Raw genomic sequence first — 20,359 nt, forward strand, 5'->3', positions numbered from 1 at the left:
TTTTTTTTTTTGTTCCTCTCAGACCACTTGTGATTTGAGTATCCATTAAATGGCCGGAGCCATTGTTTCGAGATCGATCTTTAACCTGCCTTGTGCCAAAGAGGTTAATGAAAAAGGAATCTCTTACAGATTCGAGTACTCGCTCAGCGGCCATTTTCCTCCTGAGCCTGGTAAGATCACGGCAGACTGTCTGCTGTGTGGTTAATTGATCCTTCCAGCTTCCCTTCTGATCTACTTTGACCCTCGTTCTTCGATCCTGTCAGCGGCATTCATCTAAGTTCCGTTTTCGGCTGGTCTGCGTAGTCTCTGCCCTACAGATCATAGTACAGAAATAGTATATCCTACTATTCAAAGAAAGACCTTTGGGTACGCTAGTACTTTTTCTTTTTCTGTTCCAATTTTCTTTTTTCTTTTTTTAAATAAGAAAAGGTCTACTACGGAACGGATCAATATGGGTAAGGATGAGGACACATTATCCTCCATTTCCCTTGTCATGTTATGTTATACGGCTATACTCATGATAAGTTTCTCATCTATTGATAGTACTAGCTAATTTTACATTTAATTCTTTCTCGTGAGGAGGCCAAGCTGCACTTAGGCTGTTTCATTCTTCATGCACCGGAAATGACCTCGAGGAATTATGTGCCTTCACCACTAACGGCGCAAATGATTCACCTGGAAACCACTGCAGACGCATCATGATACAGATTAAACTTTTGTCTTGCCGCTAGGACTCCGTAAGTACTCCATAAGAGCGTGAAGTGGGGTGGCGAGTTCCACTTTACCATCACTATCAGAAAACTTATTATATACACGGAAAAGGGAAAAGGGAAAAAAGATGAAGGAAATCAATGCTTTCATTCTATCACGCTGCTGCAATGCTGCGTCAAAGACATCTAATAACGTAATGTGATTTGCCGCCCTCTGTCTCTCTAGGTCGCTGGCATCGGGTTCACTCTAATGTGGACAGCTCTCAGATTGGTATCTCTATTGACGGGTCCACTATCCTCAATTTCACGCAAACCACGAGCTTTTTCGGCTCGTTCGGGCTGGGTGCTTTACTCCATCACGCCGCCATGTTCACCAATGTCTCGTTGACTGCATTCGGCACCGAAACGTACAGCTCACGCTTGACCAGCAATTCTGACTTGCAGGATTATCTTCTACACACCAACCCCTTGCCAGTTGAGGTCGATGGGTCCCGCAGGGATCGGATTGACTACGCTGGTGATTTGGATATGACCACAGGCAGTGCGTTTGCAAGTAATTATGGCCGTGAACACATCAATGGCACGATTGCCTTGTTAGGATCCTTTCAGCTCCTGCCTGGCTTCTTCGTTCCAACCGCCAAAGTGCAACAACCACCACGTACTGCGGATCTTTCTGCCAACATTACAGGTCTCATTGGATACTCCTTCAGTATGGTGAGCGCCATGGCACAGTACTATGAGCAGACCGGTGAAACGGACTTTCTCTCTAGCTGGGCCCCCAAGGCAGCGCGGATGCTCGACTGGGCGCATTCCCAAGTGCTCCCGAATGGAATCCTGAATATCTCCAACCAAGCATTTGCCGGAGACTGGAACTATTACGACCCACAAGTAGGAGGCGAAGTGGCTAAGTTCAACCTTATCTACGCCTCTACGCTCAAGAAATGGGTCCCCTTGATGGTCGACGCTGGTCTCAACTCCACCCTTTATAAGTAGCGCCTGGACGCCCTCAGGACCGCCATCAATCGCCACTTCTGGAGTAACACCCTACAGGCCTACTACCACTCGGACACGCACCAGGATTTCTTCTCCCAGGAAGCAAATGCCCTCGCCATCCTCAGTGACACCATTTCCGTGAACAACACAGGCAACTTTACCGCCCGCGCCTTGTTGTCCACCATGGCCCGCGAGCTCGATGTTCTCGCGGGACCGCTGGCCTTCTCCCCCGCCAGCGAAGCCAGCGGATGGTTGCAAAGGATCAGTCTCTACGCCTCGGGGTATCACCTCCAAGCTGCATTCCATGCTCGGGACGGTCCCGTGGCAAATCATCTGCTCCAGACGCTGTGGGGCCCCATGAGCGACCCTAAACACACCAACTATACCGGCTGCTTTTGGGAAGTCCTCGGCGAAGATGGTACCCCGGGACTGGGCTCTGCTACCTCCCTCTGTCATGCTTGGAGTGCAGCTCCAACTGCTGCTCTGAGCAGATATGTCCTCGGGGTCGCTCCCGCTAAGCCAGGCTACGCGGAATGGGCGATAACACCGCAAACGCTGGATTTGAGGTGGGCAGGAGGCCGCTATCCAGTCCCGCAGGGAGCGTTCGAGGTGACATGGAGCTACGACAATCGTGATTTTCTACACATGGCTGTGACCCCTCCGCCTGGTACAAAGGGCACCGTGTATCTGCCCACCCCTCTCAGACAGAAAGGTCAAGAAGTATGAGGTGACCGGAGGAGTCCCCAATAAAGACGGGGTGTTCACCGTGGGTGACAAGGAACTTTTGTTCCAAAAGACTGCATAGGTCGCGGTTTTTTTTTTTTTTTTTTTCATTGAGCATTCTCGTTGGACTCCTTGGATCATGCAATGTACTATACATATCTACTTTCTACTTTATTATCCTTCTCTTGTTCCGAGTCTCCGTGTTTTCTAGGCATCGCTACTACTCAATTATACAATTTGTTATAGAAATTACCATCCTACAGACAAGAAATAAGCATAACCGCCCCTATTAAAAATCCAATCGACGTCAGAACTACCTAGGTGCTCAATTGGAATTAATTCGGCAAGGAACCTCAGCCGAAGTCTACTCCGTAGGGAGAGTCCAACTGCGCAAGTTCCAACGTGGTAGAGAGTTTAGGAAGATGAGACGTGCGGCACCAAATGCTTGGGAAGAAGTGGAGCCCACGTTTCCATGGACCTTCGTGTTTTCGTACATTCGTATCTTCGCATTGTCGGATTTCGCAACTTCGTATCTTCGTGCTTTCGTATACTCGTATCCAGAGCGAGCCCCTGACGACGAAATCTTCAATGAGTTTTGCTTTTGAGAGTTGGAACTTGGACCTACTTCTCCGAGTCAACTAATGAATGATGTCGGCAAGAGTCCACCAAAATGAACTTTCTGAAGTAACGATCAAGTTTACTTCACATGAAAGGCCCATTCATTCGCCGAGTTAATCCATTAACCGAATGGGGAAAAGGAAAATATCAGAGCCCTGCGGCTTTCGCTTTACCTATCTCTACATTTTTGAAAATAAAGTCGTCAAGTTGAGCGCCATGTCGGAGAATGTTTCCGTGGTCCTCGGTCATGCGAAACCCTTTCTCAGTTATTGGCGCCGTTGGGCGAGCTAGTGGGAAGCTCATCATTTCATTGTTTCGTTAGAATCTCCATTCCCCGCACGCAGGACGGTCAATGTGGATTTTTCAACAACCCCCCGGGAATTTCGAAATCCGTAGCTCCCTTCTGTTCGTTGTGTCTGGATTGAGATAACCGCTTGTGGAGCTACCAATCTGTCTGTCTTGCCTGTCAGACACCAGCACCATGGAATGCAATCGGGGCAATGCAACTCGGATAATAGACGAATACATCTCAGGTTTAGGGGACAGCTTGCGTCATGTGAACCAAAGTGTGAGTTCTACAGTAATATCGGCAGGAATTTTCAATACTAATGATAGAAAGATCCATGACAACCCCGAACTTGCATACCAGGAACACCACGCCCACGCAACCATTTGCACCTTCCTGGAAGAGCACACTACTATTCCTGTGACTCGAAGCGCATACGGTCTCGCCACGGCATTCGAGGCCGTCAGCGGATCTGGCGGGAAATGTATCAACTTCAATGCTGAGTATGATGCTCTTCCCGGCATTGGACATGCATGCGGGCACAATCTCATCGCAACGGCGAGTGTGACAGGCTTTCTGGCTTTATCGAATGTGATTGAGCGATTGGGAATACCCGGACGGACTCAGCTGCTCGGGACGCCCGCGGAAGAAGATGGAGGCGGAAAAATCGATCTGTTGAAGGCCGGCGCATACGACAAAGCCGACGTATCGTTAATGATGTAAGCTCTATAAGATTATGTGTTTTGAAACATCTGAAATCTAATGAGGAAAGACACCCAACTTCAGATCGACCCTATCTTGAACACGGTATCACGGGAGTAGCGGGCCAGACATCCATCTCCTGTTTCGATCTCATCTGCACATACGAGGGCGTCAGCGCCCACGCCAGCGCCAACCCCTGGGACGGAGTCAACGCCCTGGACGCCATCGTCTGCGCATACAACAACATCTCAATGCTGCGGCAGCAAATCAAGCCCGAGGAAAGAATCCACGGAGCCATCATGGAAGCACCTAAGATCACCAACGCCATACCCGAAAAGACAGTCACCAAGTACACCGTCCGTTCGTCGTCCATGCAAAGAACAACCACCCTTGGAGAGCGCGTGCGTGCATGCTTGCAAGCCGGGGCTCTCGCAACAGGCTGTAAGCTTCATATCGAAGAAACCCCAATTTACGCCGACCTGCGTGTCAACGAGCCTCTCTGCGATGAATTTGCCAAATGCATGGCAGAGCAGGGCGAGAAGGTCCAGCCCGTGCATGATGATCCTATACCGGGGTCTACGGACCAGGGAAATGTCAGCTACGCTCTTCCGGGATTGCATGCTAACATTGGGATCCCGGTCTCGAGCGGTGCGTTTCCGCATTCTCGTGATTTTTGTACGGCTGCGGGAGAAACAGCGGCTCATGATGTTATTCTCAAGGCTGCAAAGGCCATGGCATTGACGGGATGGGCTCTCTTGACTGATGGTCCATTGTATGGGAGGGTGAGAGAGGCTTTTGATCAGGATTGTAAACTACGTTAGACTGCTCATGCTGGGTCTCACGCTCATCGGTACCCTCGAGGATAGTCCTCATATATGCTCGGGAGGTCTTCCCGGCTGATATGATATTGGCGTTGTCCTTGTTGAATAGTTAGGTTGGCTACGCGACGAAGAAAGCTGTGGTCAATGCATGCGTGCTGTCATGTACTACGTGGGGAACATTGTCGGGCTCGTGCTCTAATGTCAATGATGCGGCAGGTGATCCGCAGGGGATCTGTGCGAGACTGGAGAGTTTCTGTCTGGACGAGTCTGAGGGTTAATCTAGGGTAAGAGCTTCCAGAGCATCGCCAGATTCTTTGAGTATGTTGTCTTGACGTTATTTGTGACATGTCATGATACACATAGATGGTAGATCACGTGCCGAAGAGAGTCCTTGGCGCAAGTGACTCAGAATGGGAAATTCCATCATGACGAGACCGATCCGGGAAATTCATATGTAGAATATTATAGAGAAACCTGATGGTTGAATGTCACCATAAATCAATGTCCAGGTAAACATCGGAGTGTAGAAGGGAAAAGGGAACAGAGGAAAAAACACGCGACGCGTCCCCGACGAAGGCGGTCAGGGCGTCCCCTCTCGTCCTTCGTTTCGCACCGGAAGTTCTTGGTCGATTGTCTCCTTATCCTCCTTCGCTTCTCGCCCATTTGACATTGTCCCACCCAGCTTGTTCTCTTCTATCCTATCATATTCGGCCCCCTCTCTCCCAGCGCATGGTACCTTGAAGCTTCTTTCTCTCCCCCCTCCTTCTCCTCCCTCCCTCTTCCCCCCGTCCCCTTCACCCTCGACTTCCCCGCACAATCGTCCACAATGCCTGCGCGCACCCGTCAAGGCCCCTCCGCCGCGACGGAGGTCGCAGAGCCTGAGGAGATCGCCGGTGGTCTCCGCCGTCTTCACTTCAATGAACCGCTATCGTGGCGTGCCGGTCGAGGCGCCATTCCCATCGCAGACCTGCTCCAGCGCCTGCAAACCCTCGCGCAGGAGCTTCGCAAGCTGGAACAAGAGGAGGTAGAGAAGGATTCGCTGAAGAAGGTATCGCAGGAGCTGGCCACCGCTCAGCTTCTGGGTCACAAGGATAAGGGAGTACGAGCTTGGGCGACGTGTTGCATTGTCGACGTGCTGCGGCTCTGTGCGCCTGACGCGCCGTTTACCGCTAATCAACTCAAGGTGCGTTTTAATGATCTCGTCCGGCAGAGGAGCATCAAATCACTTGGACTTCTGTTTCCATTTTTATAATAATTCCTGGCTATGATATTGCTCGATCATGATGGTGCCGATGATTGTTACGCTGATGCGAATACTGACCATGTTCCCTTTCCGATCTAGGATGTGTTTACCTGCATTGTCACCTCGATTATTCCCGCTCTCGGGGATCCCGCGAACCCCTATAACTCTCAACACATCTACGTGCTCAACTCCCTCGCGGAGGTGAAGAGTGTTGTCCTCATGACTGATTTGGATCACCCCGATTCTCTGATCGTTCCGCTCTTTACCAGCTGCTTCGACATCGTCTCCGGCTCCTCGAAAGCGTCGACCGGTGAGGAGATCGCGAAGAACGTCGAGTTCGACATGACTAGATTGCTTGTCACGGTTATTGACGAATCGCCGGTACTCGCCCCCGAGGTGGTCGATGTGATTGTCGCGCAATTCTTACGGGTTGATCCCCGTGTCTTGGAGCTTCCCGCTGGCAGGAAGGGGAAGAAAACCGATGCGCCGGTCGATGCCAAGCAAGGGACATTGCTTCTAAAGGATTACCCCCCGGCCTACAACATGTCCAAAGCGATCTGTCAAGCGTGTCCGGAACGGATGACCAGCCATATCAGCCAGTATTTCAACAATGTCATTATCGACGTCTCCGCATCGAAAAACGGCGCATCGAAGAATTCGAATCGCCGGGTCACCCTAGACGAGGAAGAAGAGGAAGAAGAAGACATCAAGGAATTGAACAAAGCCCATCGTCTTATTCGCGAGCTGTGGAAAGCCTGTCCGGAGGTATTGCAGAACGTGGTCCCTCAGCTCGAGGCCGAGCTCTCTGCCGAGTCCGTTTCCTTGCGCCTCCTGGCAACGCAGACCATTGGCGATCTGACTGCGGGAATTGGCGTTTCCGGGCCCCCTCCGGCTCCTCCGATGGATCCCTCCGTCTACCCTCCGGTCACGCTGGAGGAATATCCCCAAACAATTCCTCAGACGAACGTCGTTTTAACGCCATTCTCCCCCAAACCTTTCTCTCAGGCACATGGATCTACTTACGAGGGTTTTTTGAGTCGACGTCTAGATCGATCGGCCTCGGTAAGAGCTGCGTGGGCAACCGTCGTGGGCCGGATCCTACTGACGTCAGCCGGTGGCTCTGGGCTGAGTGATAGCGAGGAGCAAACGCTCATCAAACACCTAGCATCGATGTTGCGAGATGCCGACGAGAGAGTTCGCGTGGCGGCAGTCGACGCAGTGAGTGATTTCGGCCTGTCTCATGTCGTGCTAAAGCTTGGTGCGGACGGCGGATTTTCGTCCTCGGACTCGATACTTTTCATCCTCGCGGAGCGTGTCAAGGATCGCAAGCCCCATGTGCGAGAGCGCGCAATGCGCACCCTGGCCCGCATGTGGGCGGTCGCCGCTGGCGAACTTGAACATGATAACGAGCAGGTCGTGTCTCTTCTTGGAGATGGTCCGTCAAAGATCCTGGACGCCTATTACACGAATGACCCGGACATTCACGTGCTGATCGACCATGTTCTCTTCGAGATTCTCCTCCCGCTCAGCTATCCTCCGATTAAGCCCAAGCTGACTCGGGGCGGGTCGAGCCAATCGCAAAAGCAAAAGGACTCCCAGAGCACGGAAGGCGAGGGTGAAATCGATGTGGACAAGGTCCGCGTTCGTCGCATTCTCACCCTGACAAGGGGGTTGGATGACAAAGCGAAGAAGGTTTTCTTCGCTATGCAGGCCCGACAGATACAGATGAGGACCGCGATCACGCTATACCTGCAGGCCTGTGAAGATTATAATGTAAGTATTTACTGTCATCTCCCACTATGGTGTCTCCGAAAGCTAACCTGAATGACTACAGGGTGGCGTCATTGAGAAAGATGAGCAGCGAATTAAAACTCAGATTACCCGCATTATTGACGGTCTGTCAAAGATCTTCCCTGACTCCTCGCGCGCGTCTGCCGACCTTTGGAAATTTGCCAAGGCGCATGACCGACGAAGCTACCAGCTCATCCGCTTTGCTATGGCCGCGGTCAGTGACTATCGCACCGTCGTCAAGGCTATCAGAGAACTTGTGAAGAGAATGCAGAACGCCAACAACAACCCTGTCCTCGAAACTCTCACCCCCCTTCTGTACCGATGCAGCTCGCTTGTGTACAATCGAAGTCACATTCCGGCGATCATCAGCCTTTCGAGGACAAATGAGAACGGCCTGGCCGGCCCTGCACATGAGCTGTTGCGGGAAATCTCCTCTCGCAATCCCGAGGTGCTCGAAGCCCAGGTCCAGGAGATGTGCAAAGATATCGAAACGCAGGCACCGAAGGCCACAACCACCAATGACACCGGTACCGAGGAGATCCTCAAAGCTTGCGCGGGATTCGCAAAGAAATTGGGATCTAAGCTCCCCAAGGAGCGCAAATTCTTCCTGTCCCTCGTGGACCACGCCCTCCACAGCCCATCCCCCCAAGCTGCCAAGCATGCCGTTTCGATCCTTATGGCCACCGCGGACAAGAAAGAGATGTACGCGAAGGACCTTATCCAGAAGTGCGTTGCCAAATGGACTTTTGGGTCGAATAAGTTCCTCACCAAGCTGGCCACTATGGCTCAGCTGAACCTTCTCGCCCCCAACGAAGCGGACAGCGAGAGCGATGCCGTCATTTCGATCGCCGTTAACCAGATCCTACTCACGAATCGGACTCCCCAGCCAGAGTCGGGCTACGTTTGGTCGGATACAGTAGACGACGAGACTGCCGCTAAGGAATGGGCTCTGAAGATCATTGTCAACCGTCTACGTGCCAAGGGAGGCTCTGATGGCGAAGATGACTTCCGCGCCCATGCGGAACCGGTCTTCGATACCCTAAATAAACTTGTGGCTAACCAGGGTGAGTTGTCGAAGAAGGATACTCCGGGGACGCAAAAATCCCGGTTACGCCTCCAAGCTGCCAAGTCGATACTCAAGCTCTGTGCATCTCACAGTCTCTGTGACCGACTTTTTGCGCCCCGCGACTTCAATGCTATTGCGCTGGTTGCTCAAGACCCGGTCGCGGCAGTGCGAGTTGGATTCATCAATCAACTAAAGAAACAGCTGGTGCAGACTACCCACTTGAGCCACCGTTGGTATACGATCCCCTTCCTGCTGGCGTTCGAGCCAAACCCAAGCCTAAAGGACAGCACTCTTACTTGGCTGCGGTCACGAGCTGCGTTCTTTTCTCAGCAGGGCAGCAGTAAGAGGACCGAGCAGACTGCCATGGAGGCGATATTCTCCCGTCTGCTATCGCTTCTTGCTTACCACCCTGACTACCCACCAGCCGATCTAGACGATGCCACTCAGTTGGCTGATTTGACCGACTTCGCCCGCTACATCCTCTTCTATCTCTCCGCGGTGGCCAACGAGCAGAACCTGTCTCTGATCTTCCACATCGCGCAGCGCGTCAAGCAAGCACGTGATGGTATTACCAAATCGGACGAGATGACCGTCCGACTTCACACACTTTCAGATTTGGCACAAGCGACTATCCGTCGATTCGCCGATATCTACTCGCAACAGCGCAAGTTTGGTGGGGGCGCCGCAGGCGGTACGAACATTCTACAGACATATCCCGGGAAAATGGGTATCCCAAGCTCCATCTTCGCCGCAATGGGTAGCCACAAGGAAGCGCAAGAAGTGGCCGACAAGAACTTCCTTCCGGACGACGCGGACGACCTACTCGACCGCCTTGTGCGATCCATGATGCGGACGAAAGGCGGGTCCCACGGCCAGGCAGCGGCGAAGAAGAGAAAGACGGACTCGAATGAACCAGGTGGCGATATTGGCTCAGCAAAGAAAGCTAAAAAGGACAAGGCCCCCCGTGCTCGGAAACCATCTACAGCTGCAGCCTCCAAGACGCCCAAGAAAAAGAAGAAGAACGAGGATGACTGGTCCTCCGATGGCGAAGGTCGGAGTGGCGATGCAACCGCCTCTGCCCGAAGACGCAGTAGCAGAGGCAACGCCTCCAGGAGAATCAGCTACGCAGACCGGGACAGCGATGACGATGACGTGGAAATGGACGAATGGGATCAAGACCAAGAACAGGCCGACGAGCCCGAAGACGATGAGGCCGACGAGAAGAGCGGAGCAGAAGAAGAAAAGAACAATGTCATGGATGAATCTTCAGACTCGGACGACTTGTCCGAACCTCCGGACGATGAAGAAGAGGCCGAAATAGAGCCTGAAGAACCAGAAGCCAAGGAATCTTCACCATCGCCAGCATCTGCCAAAAAGGCTGCTGCCGGAAAACGTAACGCGAAACCGACGACAACGTCGCTACCCACACGACGATCCTCACGACGAGGATAAGTTTATTATTATACAATTCAGTAAACTTGGAGAGACCTCCCTGAAGGCCGCTAAACCGCGCGGCTTTTTCTTTCCTTCCCTTGTCTGTGTAAAGAGACTGGCATTGGCCATCATTGACTTTGCTGTCACCTTGTCTATTCGGGTGGATGTGTCTACCTGAGATACCTTTCCTTGTTCATTGTTCCGGTCACCAATCACCTGTGTATGTTTGTTGTGCCTTTTTTTTCTTGCTGTTTTTTGTTTGCTGGAGCGTTTTTTCATCTCTGTTTGTTTCCTGTCCCTTGCTTTTTCCATGTCTCTTATCTGTGTGTCTGTCTATCCATCTTCCATCCATTTATCAAGTGAATTCAAGTAAAGCGCAATGGATTTAACCGAATGAATTGGCACTGCTTTCTCTACGTTAGTCGTTGCTGTTGCTATTTTTTTTTTTTTCTATATCTGTATCTTGCTATTCAGTATTCCCGAGTACCAGTGTCAGTGTCAGTTTCATTTTGAAATTTATACCCAATTTACTTCATGCCTTTTTTATTTCTTGATCTTTCACGATCTGTTGTGATCTAATCTGTTTCGATCACGGTTCTTCAAACTATGAAAATCAAATCAATCAAGTCCCATCCGTGAGGGAATTCGAATTCGTTAAGGTCATACATAGTTCATAGTTCAACTAGCTCTTCATCCATCCATTTAGTTATCATCATTCATTTATTAAAACGGACATACGGAAGTAAATCAAACCAAATTGAAGAATAACACCAACTATTATTGTATAGCTAAGTGCAGTACATTGCAAAGCAGAGCAGAGTAGGTACTTCATACAAAAAAATAAATACTCTTTGGGCAATGCATAAAAAAGAGACGAAGAATGGAATTGTATTTACGCCGACCATGGACTGAATGTCACAAAAGTTAAAAGGTAGGTAGATAGGTAGGTGGTAGTGGTAGTAATAGTAAGAGGATCAGATCAGCATAGGCAAAACACCAAAGCCTCAGCTAAGTCTGAATAAAAAGTATCGAACACAATCAACATTCGGTAGACCAAGGAGAAGAAGAATGTAGAATTTCCAAGACCGTTCAAGTCGCTCAAAATCATATACATGACAATCAACAAAATCAAGTATCCAAACCAGGTTGGGTTGACTTTCCCATGATAGAAAAACAAGGTGGAAAGAGGATTAAAGAGAAAAAAGAAAAAGAAGTGTACATTGATGTTGGGAGAAAGAGAGAGAGAGACAAAGGAAAACGATTCATCAGACTCATGACTTATGATGCATTGCCTCCGGCACCGGCACTGGCACCTCGGGCGAGTCTTTCTTCCACCCGTTCTTTATGCTGTCGGTTTCTAAGATGGACTTCGAAATTGTCAACCGTCGTGGCGGGTCCGGGCGTGTACAGCTTTCCCGGGCAATCGTGGCATCGGATGCGAGGGAGGTATTGATATTTCAGCTTGTGCCCTGGTTGGGAGGTCGAACTTGCTACCGGGAGCATCGTTTCGGTATCAACCGCGGTGTAGCGCATGACACCTTCGAAGGAATCGTTGGGATAGGTGCGTTTTAATCGCGCAAGTCCCGCTGCAAGCCAACTTGGAGGCGGAGGCTAAGTCAGAGTAAGGTCAGCAAGGCATCATGCTCGGGGTTGATTCTCTCCATTGGGAAAGTTGTGTTTATTTCTTCTTCTCTTCTCTTTCCCCCTGGATCCGTTCATTTCTTTTTTTCTAACAAAAAAAATTCTTTGATACACTCATGACAGCCAGATATGATCTAGTGTCGCGTGCGCGAATCCCAACAAAAGATTTTATAGACATATCATTAGTAACTCACCCCAGAGACACCCGGCTGAGGGGGTTGAACAGCATCTATGGCTCCAATTTGTTGAGCGGGCGTGTTTCGTTGCGTGGGAGTACCGACATTTGGTACTCGAACTTGAGGCTGAGGATGTGAGGGCGGCGCCATAGAACTCTGAACTGGAGTCTGCGCCCCAGGCGTGCTTCGTTGCGAGGGCAGCTGGGCCCCAGGAGTCGATGCCGAAAGACCAGGAACCGCTTGCGGGCCATGGGTGAGATATTGACGAAACTTCTCCCGATTGATCTTCAGCTTGACGATCAACCGGTCCGTCTCTTCGACGCTCTCCTCTCGATAGTCGCGTCGTCGCGCCGAGACCCTGCTTTCGTGATGGGGTTCTGGCGTGGCAGATTGACCGAGGTTGGCTCGGAGGGCTGCATGAGCTGCGGTGGCAGCCCCCCGCATCCCGCGGGTACGCGCCGTGCCCTGGGCCAGATGGGGACCGATGGCGGGTGAGGCCGTTATCGACGATTCGTCGCTATCCGAGTCGTCGGAGTCGTCGCCACCGTCGCGCAGTCCGACGGCGGCACGTCGGTGCCGACTTGACCCAGACCGCTTGAACACGTTGCTCTCGTCGATCGATGCGGCCGTATTGGGAATGACCGACGAGACAAGCATCGTCCGAATCGTGCGTTGACGGTCCTTGAGGTCGGGCAGAGCCGGTCCGCCGCGTCGATTGACCGACCGCTTCTGTCGTCGTTGGTCTCTCGAAATGGACACTTCGGTGCGTTCCAATTCGGCTTCGTTGAGTTCGTACAGATACGGCGTATATTCCTTGGCCGCCTGGAAGGGCCGGAAAGGAGAAGACATGGGAGAAGGTAAGAGGGAAGTTTTGAGGTCGGGATCATCGATGGGACGCCCGTCGAATGGGTGGGAGAGGATGTAAAGCGATTTGGTGAACAGCTGCGACTGTTCGCGGATCGAGTGTGCGATCGCGGTGGTAAATTCACCGGAGAGGGAAAGATCGTCGGTCATGCGAGCAGCAAATTCTTCCGGAGAGTTGAGAGGGTCGTTGATATCCCATTCGAACTGATCAATCAGTGTGTGCTGGCCGATGGTGATGTTGAGTTTGACAAGGATGCGCATTTCATCGTTTTTGTAGGCACTGTACGGGAGGTGCGGGTCGAGCGGTTCCTCTTCCATATAGATCTGAGGGTAGTAATCGCAGAGTTGCTCCTGGATGCTCTGCGAGATCATCCGAATGAGCGGACCGCAGGTTTCGAGCGGCAGGCCCAGATCCTCGGCCAGTTTTTCGGCGAACAGATCGGGGGAGACGACGCGATCGTGCAAGTTCCAAGTGAAGGTATCTCGAATTTTAATCTTATCCCAGTCGATATCTAATCGGATCGGTACCAGGTTCTCCATTTGGTCGTTCTGCGTCTTCAGATCTTTTCGTGAGATCCGCAACTCGCGCGTCCTTCGATTCCCCGGGCGACGGCGGTTGGATGGGTACAACAGCTGCGGATGTTGTCCCCGCAAATCAGTTCGGGGGTTCCCAAATCCTTCGTATCCCACTCCGTAGAGAGCGGCCGGGTTCATGTGATTCTCGCGTCGGATGGTTAGGAAATAATCACGCTCGGCGCGCTTCTGGTGGGCGATCTCTTGGCTCGGGTTCTGCCAGGCCACCAAGGCCGAATGTTGGAACTCGCGGTTGACATACTGCTCCAGGAGGATCTTGTCCGCGGGCGTTTCGCGCACCCGTACCGGTAATTCTTCGGTCGACTGGGCCACGGAGCCGTTTCGCGACCGCTTTTTGCTCGACGCCAAACCATTGGAGTTGTTGGCCGGATGCCCCGAATCACCATTCGACGCGTCCTGGCTGGCCTCGGCGGACGACGACACGCCGGAAGCTGCTAGCACTGCCTTTGCATTCTGTTTTCCCTCGGAAATGGCATCCGACCCATTCGTCGACGGGTCCGTCAAGAACTCGGTGGCGACATCGCCGGATTGGCCGTCGGGATGGACGTCGCCAGGAAGGTGTCCCATGTGAGGGACCTCAGGAGACGGCATGATCGGTAATTGACGGAGACGGCGGACGGTGGAGTCTGTTTTCGAGGCGAGACAAGAGGACGTGTCACTTGCGGGAAGGGATGGGCATTCGCGCAGCGACACTCAATCGACAAGAATTGCAAGCCAGAAAGAAGCTATTGGTTAAATCACGGCAGCATCCTTAGCGGAGAATCTACCTGCGACATAACACATCCGGGTCAGCCAACGCTGCATGAGCAAGACATCATCGCACGAGATGACGCGCCAGCGCAACGGGAGGAGCGCGCGCTCTATCGCGGAACCAAGCAAGCGGGAGGAGTCGCCATCCCGCCACGAAGGCAACATCCGCGCATCATCATCGCGCGGAACACATGGTCAAGGGAAATACGGGAGGGAGAGGAAGAAGGTAACAAGGAAGGTAATGGAGGAAGAGATGGATTGGGGGAAAGGGAAGAGGGGAGGCAAACACACCACCAACGCCAGCGGAGGGCAGATGGGAAGGACAAGAGGATGTATAATTATAAGGGAGGGGATGGAGGGAAGGACTATGGATCATGAAGATTAAAAAGGAAACGAAGGGAAACCCCCAGGGCAGTCGCAGGCACGAATGACGAAAAGCAGCTACTCACCAGCGAGAGAGGGCGACAGCAGCTTGAACGGGTCGGCGGTCGGTCTGGGTCTGTCTCGAGCTCTGAACTGAAGGGAAAACCCGATCAGCTGACGACTAGACCCTTCGGTAGTTTCTTACCGTTAACTTATCACTTGGTCCTGGTTTCCCCTTCCCCTTTCCTTTCACGGTTCATTAAACGTGGTTCAGGTTGATTCCCCCGAGGGTGTGGTGGTCTGCTTTGCTGCGACGGGGCTTTGAAGGTCCAGAGTGTATTTCAGGAGGGAAGAAGAGGAGAGAGCGAGAGCGAGGAAAAAAGAGGAAAAACCCCCCAGCGGCCGACTGGCGGGCTGCACCCGTTACAAGTGCCTGCCCGTTCGCCCCCCTTGGCTGGGGGGTTTGCGGGCAAGCAGGCCGCGACGGGCCTGTCCATCTCGAGGCCGGCTGCCTGACGACGTCTTCTTTGGAACTTTTTCGACACCATTCGGATTCTTTTTCTGCATCCTGAGGCTTCTGCGAGCGTCCTGAGGCACCCGATTGCCCCGTGACCGTATGGCTGCCGTATTACCGCGCCCGTTTCGGTACCGTATCGCTGCTTGCCGCGCCGCTTTCCCTTTTACGTATTATCACGTGATATACACTAGACCCGACGCGGTAACGCCGTCACGGGAGGGTGGAGATCACGGGATGCCGTATTCCCGCGTATTCGACCTGATCGTAGATATCTTCACTCTAGTTACGGAGTACAACCATTCCAATGATTATACCCATAGCTATAATATAAATATGTCTGTCTGAATTCACGAACTAGATAGCCTCACGTCACTCACCACCGCCCGATGGTCCGAGTTGTAAATATCGTCGTCGAACCGATTAGCCAACACCGCGTACCCCTCGACCTGCCATGGTGACCCGGATGATGCCGACTTGGACTCGGACTCCAACAAGATGTAGTCGATGCGCGACGGCGGCTGTCCCTCGTAGCCAAAGCCCGTCCAGGTGATTGTGTTGCCGTAGTGTTCCGCCGCGTCCACCAGCTTCCCGGCGTCCGCCAGTCCCGAGTCCGGTGCCGTCAGCGCCTGATACGCCTCCTGCTCCTCCTCGCTGTTGAAGTCGCCCGTCAAGAAGACCCCCGAGATGCTCTCTCCGTACGGGCCCGCACGATACTCCGCGATCTTGCCCAGGATGATGCGCGCCGCTTCGTAGCGCGACCGCGACCCCTGGTCGTCCAAGTGCGTGTTCAGCGCCAGCACGGTGCGTCGGCTGCTCCGGTGCTTGAACACCCCGATGGTGACGATGCGGGTGGACGCCGCGTCCCAGCTCTTCGACGGCCGGTCGGGCGTCTCGGACAGCCACGTCGTCTCCCAGTGGTCCAGCTGCCAGACCGCCGGTCGGTAGAAGATGGGCGAGTACTCGCCCGCCTCCTTGCCGTCGTCGCGACCCACCCCTATATAGGCCCAGGTGGGGTCGGCCTCGGTGGCAGGCGCAGGGGCAGCGTTAGACGCGCTGGCGTTGAGTCCGGTGTGGATGTCGACGATCTGCCGGTGCAGCACCTCCTGCAGGCAGATGAAGGCGTCCTGGTGGCGCGTGTTGAACAGCAGCTCGTTCAGCAGCGGTTGCTTGCGCTCTTCCCAGGGGCGCTCGCCCCTGAAGGGAGAGCCGGTGGCATATCGAATATTGTGCGTCAGAATGCGGAGAGGCAGCTCGGTGGCAGCTTTCATCGTGGCTATCGTGGGTTTAGATAGGTATGGGTCTAGTATGTACAGGTCTTGAAAGGTGGGATTGAATTCCAGGAGTCTGGTTCAATCCACTCAGTGTATGTCTGAAGTCAACAGGAGAAATGGCGGGGTGAATCTTGGACAGAAGCTGGAGTGAGGAGAAGCTGGGCTCCCACGATCGCCTGATTGGAGGACAATTGCTGCTCCTTGAACGTGACTTACTTAATAACTAATAATATTAATGACTAGGGGAAGGAAACGAGGTAGTATCCCGAGGCTGATTGAAAAGTTCAGGGTGAGTGGACTTCAATACAGAGAGGACTAGGACTCTGTGTGTAATGTGGCTTCGTATGGCTCTCTAGGAGCTATGGGAGCTAGGAGCTCGAGTTTTGAGTATCTGGCTAACAGATAACCGCGATTTAGGCAGGCCTCATACCACTGTTTCGCCGGGCTTGAAACTATATATCTGCATTCAACTCTCTACTACTGACCAGTACCTGGTTGCATAACAGCTCCCACCAGCAACTACTGCTTATTATCGATACTGATCATGCGATAATCTACATATTAATTCTGCCTTGTCGCTCTATCCCTTAGTCTGCCTTGTGTGGCTTTCCAGCTGAGCAGGAAAGGTCGACGTCATGACTGCAGGATGCGTATTGACGAAATCCGGGGGGAATGAGCTAGACCTCCAATTTTTCCGAGATGCTCAGATCTTACCTGCAGCCCATGTAGTACAGATTAGATACAGCAGTCCCATTCCCCCGCATCCAGGTATTCTTAGCTGTTTTTACTTCTTACTTACGGAGGACCTATACTTTGTTTACCTCTGGACGGCACGCGGGTGATGTCATGGTCATGGTTACATAAGCCACGTACACAGTAGTTATGGCGGTATCTACAAAACGCTGCTGTTCGGAGCAGATGGACGACGAGAAGCGAGCTAGAGGCAGCCGTCGATGGTTAATGACTTCCCTTGTGATCTGTCGAGCTCGAGGACCGACTCGAAAGAGCTAGGACTTTCACGAAGAGAACACAGCTTACCTAGGAAAGGTAGGGCTCCAATTCTTACCATACCTACGGAGTAAAGCAACCCCACCCAGCGGTAATGCCGTCGTAAAGTAAAAGGAAAAGCAAAAGCACACGAGACTCGACAAACAACTTTTCCCTCTTTCCCTCTTCTCCTCCTTCTCCCCCGCTGTTCTAACCTCAATTCCTTCTTCTCCTCGTTCTTCCTTTCCCCTCACCCCCTCTATCCTTATTCACCATGGCCGAGACCACTCCCACCCAGGCCCCCGAGGTCGGTAAGTGTCAAGCCTCTCGTACCCCTCTTTGCTCTGCTCCAATTTGAAAAAGCTCCGTCGTTTGTGGGTTTCCCTGCCCGCTTGATGTGGGCTGCGTCGCGGAGCCTTGACAACCACCGAGCTTGAGAACCGCCGGAGAGGCATCATGACCCCGACGATTTTTTCGGAGGTGTTTTGCTTTTTTCCTTCTTCGGCCTTTCTTCTGGCTGATGGCCCCAACATGGTTGCCAATGTTCACTGATTTCGACGTCATCCTTCTCGATCTCCCAGCTAATCATGCGATGGACGATTTCTAGACTACACCCTCAACAACCCCGACACGTTGACCAAGTACAAGACTGCCGCGCAGATCTCTCACAAGGTCCTCGATGCCGTCGCTGGTGCGTGATTCCGGATCCCGGTCCCCTGCTGAAGTTATGCCGGACCTGTCTTCTCTAACATCATCACTAGCCCTGTGTAAGGAGGGAAGCAAGATCGTCGAGATCTGCCAGAAGGGTGACGAGTTGCTCGACGAAGAAATTGCCAAGGTCTACAAGGGCAAGAAGATCGCCAAGGGTGCGTGTCCCCCATTTCTCCGACTGGAGAGGGAGATCTGCGCGTGGCATATTGACATGACGTTATAGGTATCTCTCACCCCACGACGGTCTCTCCTAGCTCTCATGTCACCCCCTACACCCCCCTGGTCTCCGAGACCGAGGCCGAGACTACCCTGAAGGCCAACGAGATCGTCAAGATCCAGCTCGGTGCTCAGATCGATGGCTTCGGAACCATCGTTTGCGACATGGTCGTCGTCGGTGCCTCCGGCGTCGTGACTGGCCGCGAGGCCGACCTGATCCACGCCACCCACTACGCCAACGAGCTTCTGCTGCGCCTTATGGTCCCCGCCGGCCTCCTGGCCGGTGGCTCCGAGGAGGAGAAGAAGGCGGCGGCCGCCGAGCGGGCCCCTACCCAAGCCCAGATCTCCCAGCTGGTCGAGAAGGTCGCCAAGATCTACAACTGCAATGTCATCGAAAACACCACCAGCTGGCAGTTCGAGCGTAATGAGATCGAAGCCGAGAAGAAGATCATCCTCACCCCCGGCTCCGGTGTCCGTGGCGAGGGTGTTCCCGACGTTGGCGAGGTCTGGGGTGTTGAGATGGGTCTCTCCCTCGGATCCGGCAAGGTCAAGAACCTGCCCCTGCGTGCCACCCTGCACCGCCGTACCACCACTACCTACATCCTCAAGCGCCCCAGCTCTCGCCAGACTCTGTCCGAGGTCGTCAAGAAGTTCGGCCAGTTCCCCTTCAGCTTGCGCCAGCTGGAGGACGAGAAGGCCGCCAAGGTCGGTGTTGTCGAGTGTGTCCGTACCGGTGTCCTGCGCCAGTACGAGCCCGCCGGTGATGCTGACAACGCTCCGGTCTCCCGTCTGTTGACCACCGTTGGTATGTTATACCCAGACTTTTCGTCAGCCCGCTTCCCGTCAGCCCGCTTCCCGTCAACTGCCCATTGAATTCAATATGGGACTGGGAATAGGTTGTGTTTCTGTTTGTAGTTTGGCTTGCTAATGCGCGCCACAGCCATCACCAAGAACGGTCTCACCAAGCTCACTGCCCCCACCATCGATCTGTCCAAGTACCAGACGGATAAGAAGATCGAGGACGAGGAGATCCTCAAGATCCTCGAGCGCCCCCTGTCCAAGTCGACCGGTTCGAAGAAGAACAAGAACAACAAGAAGAAGGCCGCCAAGAAGGCCGGCGAGGAGTAAATATCTCTCTAGAGGGACTCACCGGCGTCCACCGCAGTCTTGGAATAGTGAAAAAAAGCGACAAATCTCTCAGGCCATCGTTGGAACATGTTCATGACTTGCCCCGATGAATCGGATGGGATGTGTAATTGCAAATACCCTTGATAATCAGAACGGAGAGTTGAGTTCCGCGAAGCCATGGTGTCAAGAGACAGACAGGCATCGAAAGAACCATATGAGCGCCTTGTCTTTTTTCCTACGGCGACCTTTGATTGAAACCTGTTGTCGCGTATTTACTAGTTGAATCAAACAGAAAAAAAAAGGCGAAAGTTATGTATCAGCCAATAAATGACCAATCAAGGAGACGATCCAAGTTCACCTCGGACTCAATGAAGCTTACGCACATGGCATAGTAGTTTGCACTCTTCAACTATGGCCCCGCGCTGGAAGGCCTCGAAGACTCGAGGAAATATTGAAGTCGGACAAGGCCACGATGGTGATACCTAAGATTCCCGTTGTAATGGAGAACGAGAATACCCCAACCAGCCACCCTCAGATCTTCACTGAATACCGTTCACAGTGCAATTCTCACTTGTCATCCCCCTGTGTGAGCTCGTCGCCTTCTTCTCCGCCATCAAATTTCACTACCAACTACAGCGACGGCGGCTGCAAAGATTTCATCCCCGCCACTCTTTGCGTCTCTATCCCAAATCTAACCAGTACCTATAGTTTCCTTCCTGAGGGACAGCTGTTAGTGAATACGGATTCTCTATTG

General features: G+C 52.8%; 3 protein-coding genes across 3 annotated transcripts; 2 read left to right on the forward strand and 1 right to left on the reverse strand.

Annotated features, from left to right (window-relative positions):
* Positions 1–878: 878 nt before the first annotated feature.
* KD926_011536 (sister chromatid cohesion factor PDS5) lies at positions 879–10,405 on the forward strand (the record flags this gene model as incomplete). The annotated part of the gene is made up of 8 exons (XM_053103828.1): positions 879–904; positions 971–1,598; positions 1,704–2,423; positions 3,664–4,049; positions 4,103–4,814; positions 5,536–6,036; positions 6,196–7,869; positions 7,931–10,405. The coding sequence occupies 8 exons, from the start codon at positions 879–881 to the stop codon at positions 10,403–10,405; spliced, it is 7,122 nt and encodes a 2,373-aa protein (XP_052952814.1).
* Positions 10,406–11,665: 1,260 nt separating this feature from the next.
* On the reverse strand, positions 11,666–16,560 carry KD926_011537 (uncharacterized protein; the record flags this gene model as incomplete). The annotated part of the gene is made up of 4 exons (XM_053103829.1): positions 11,666–11,998; positions 12,223–14,288; positions 14,862–14,928; positions 15,670–16,560. 4 exons carry the CDS (start codon positions 16,558–16,560, stop codon positions 11,666–11,668), a joined length of 3,357 nt encoding a protein of 1,118 aa, XP_052952815.1.
* A 1,264-nt stretch (positions 16,561–17,824) lies between these two features.
* KD926_011538 (curved DNA-binding protein (42 kDa protein)) lies at positions 17,825–19,605 on the forward strand (the record flags this gene model as incomplete). The annotated part of the gene is made up of 5 exons (XM_053103830.1): positions 17,825–17,861; positions 18,158–18,241; positions 18,312–18,416; positions 18,485–19,282; positions 19,418–19,605. The coding sequence occupies 5 exons, from the start codon at positions 17,825–17,827 to the stop codon at positions 19,603–19,605; spliced, it is 1,212 nt and encodes a 403-aa protein (XP_052952816.1).
* Positions 19,606–20,359: the final 754 nt, after the last annotated feature.

Source organism: Aspergillus affinis (genome assembly GCF_023601865.1).
Source record: "Aspergillus affinis strain CMG 70 chromosome Unknown NODE_98_length_139233_cov_86_989329, whole genome shotgun sequence".
In the NCBI taxonomy this organism is placed as follows: Eukaryota; Fungi; Ascomycota; class Eurotiomycetes; order Eurotiales; family Aspergillaceae; genus Aspergillus; species Aspergillus affinis.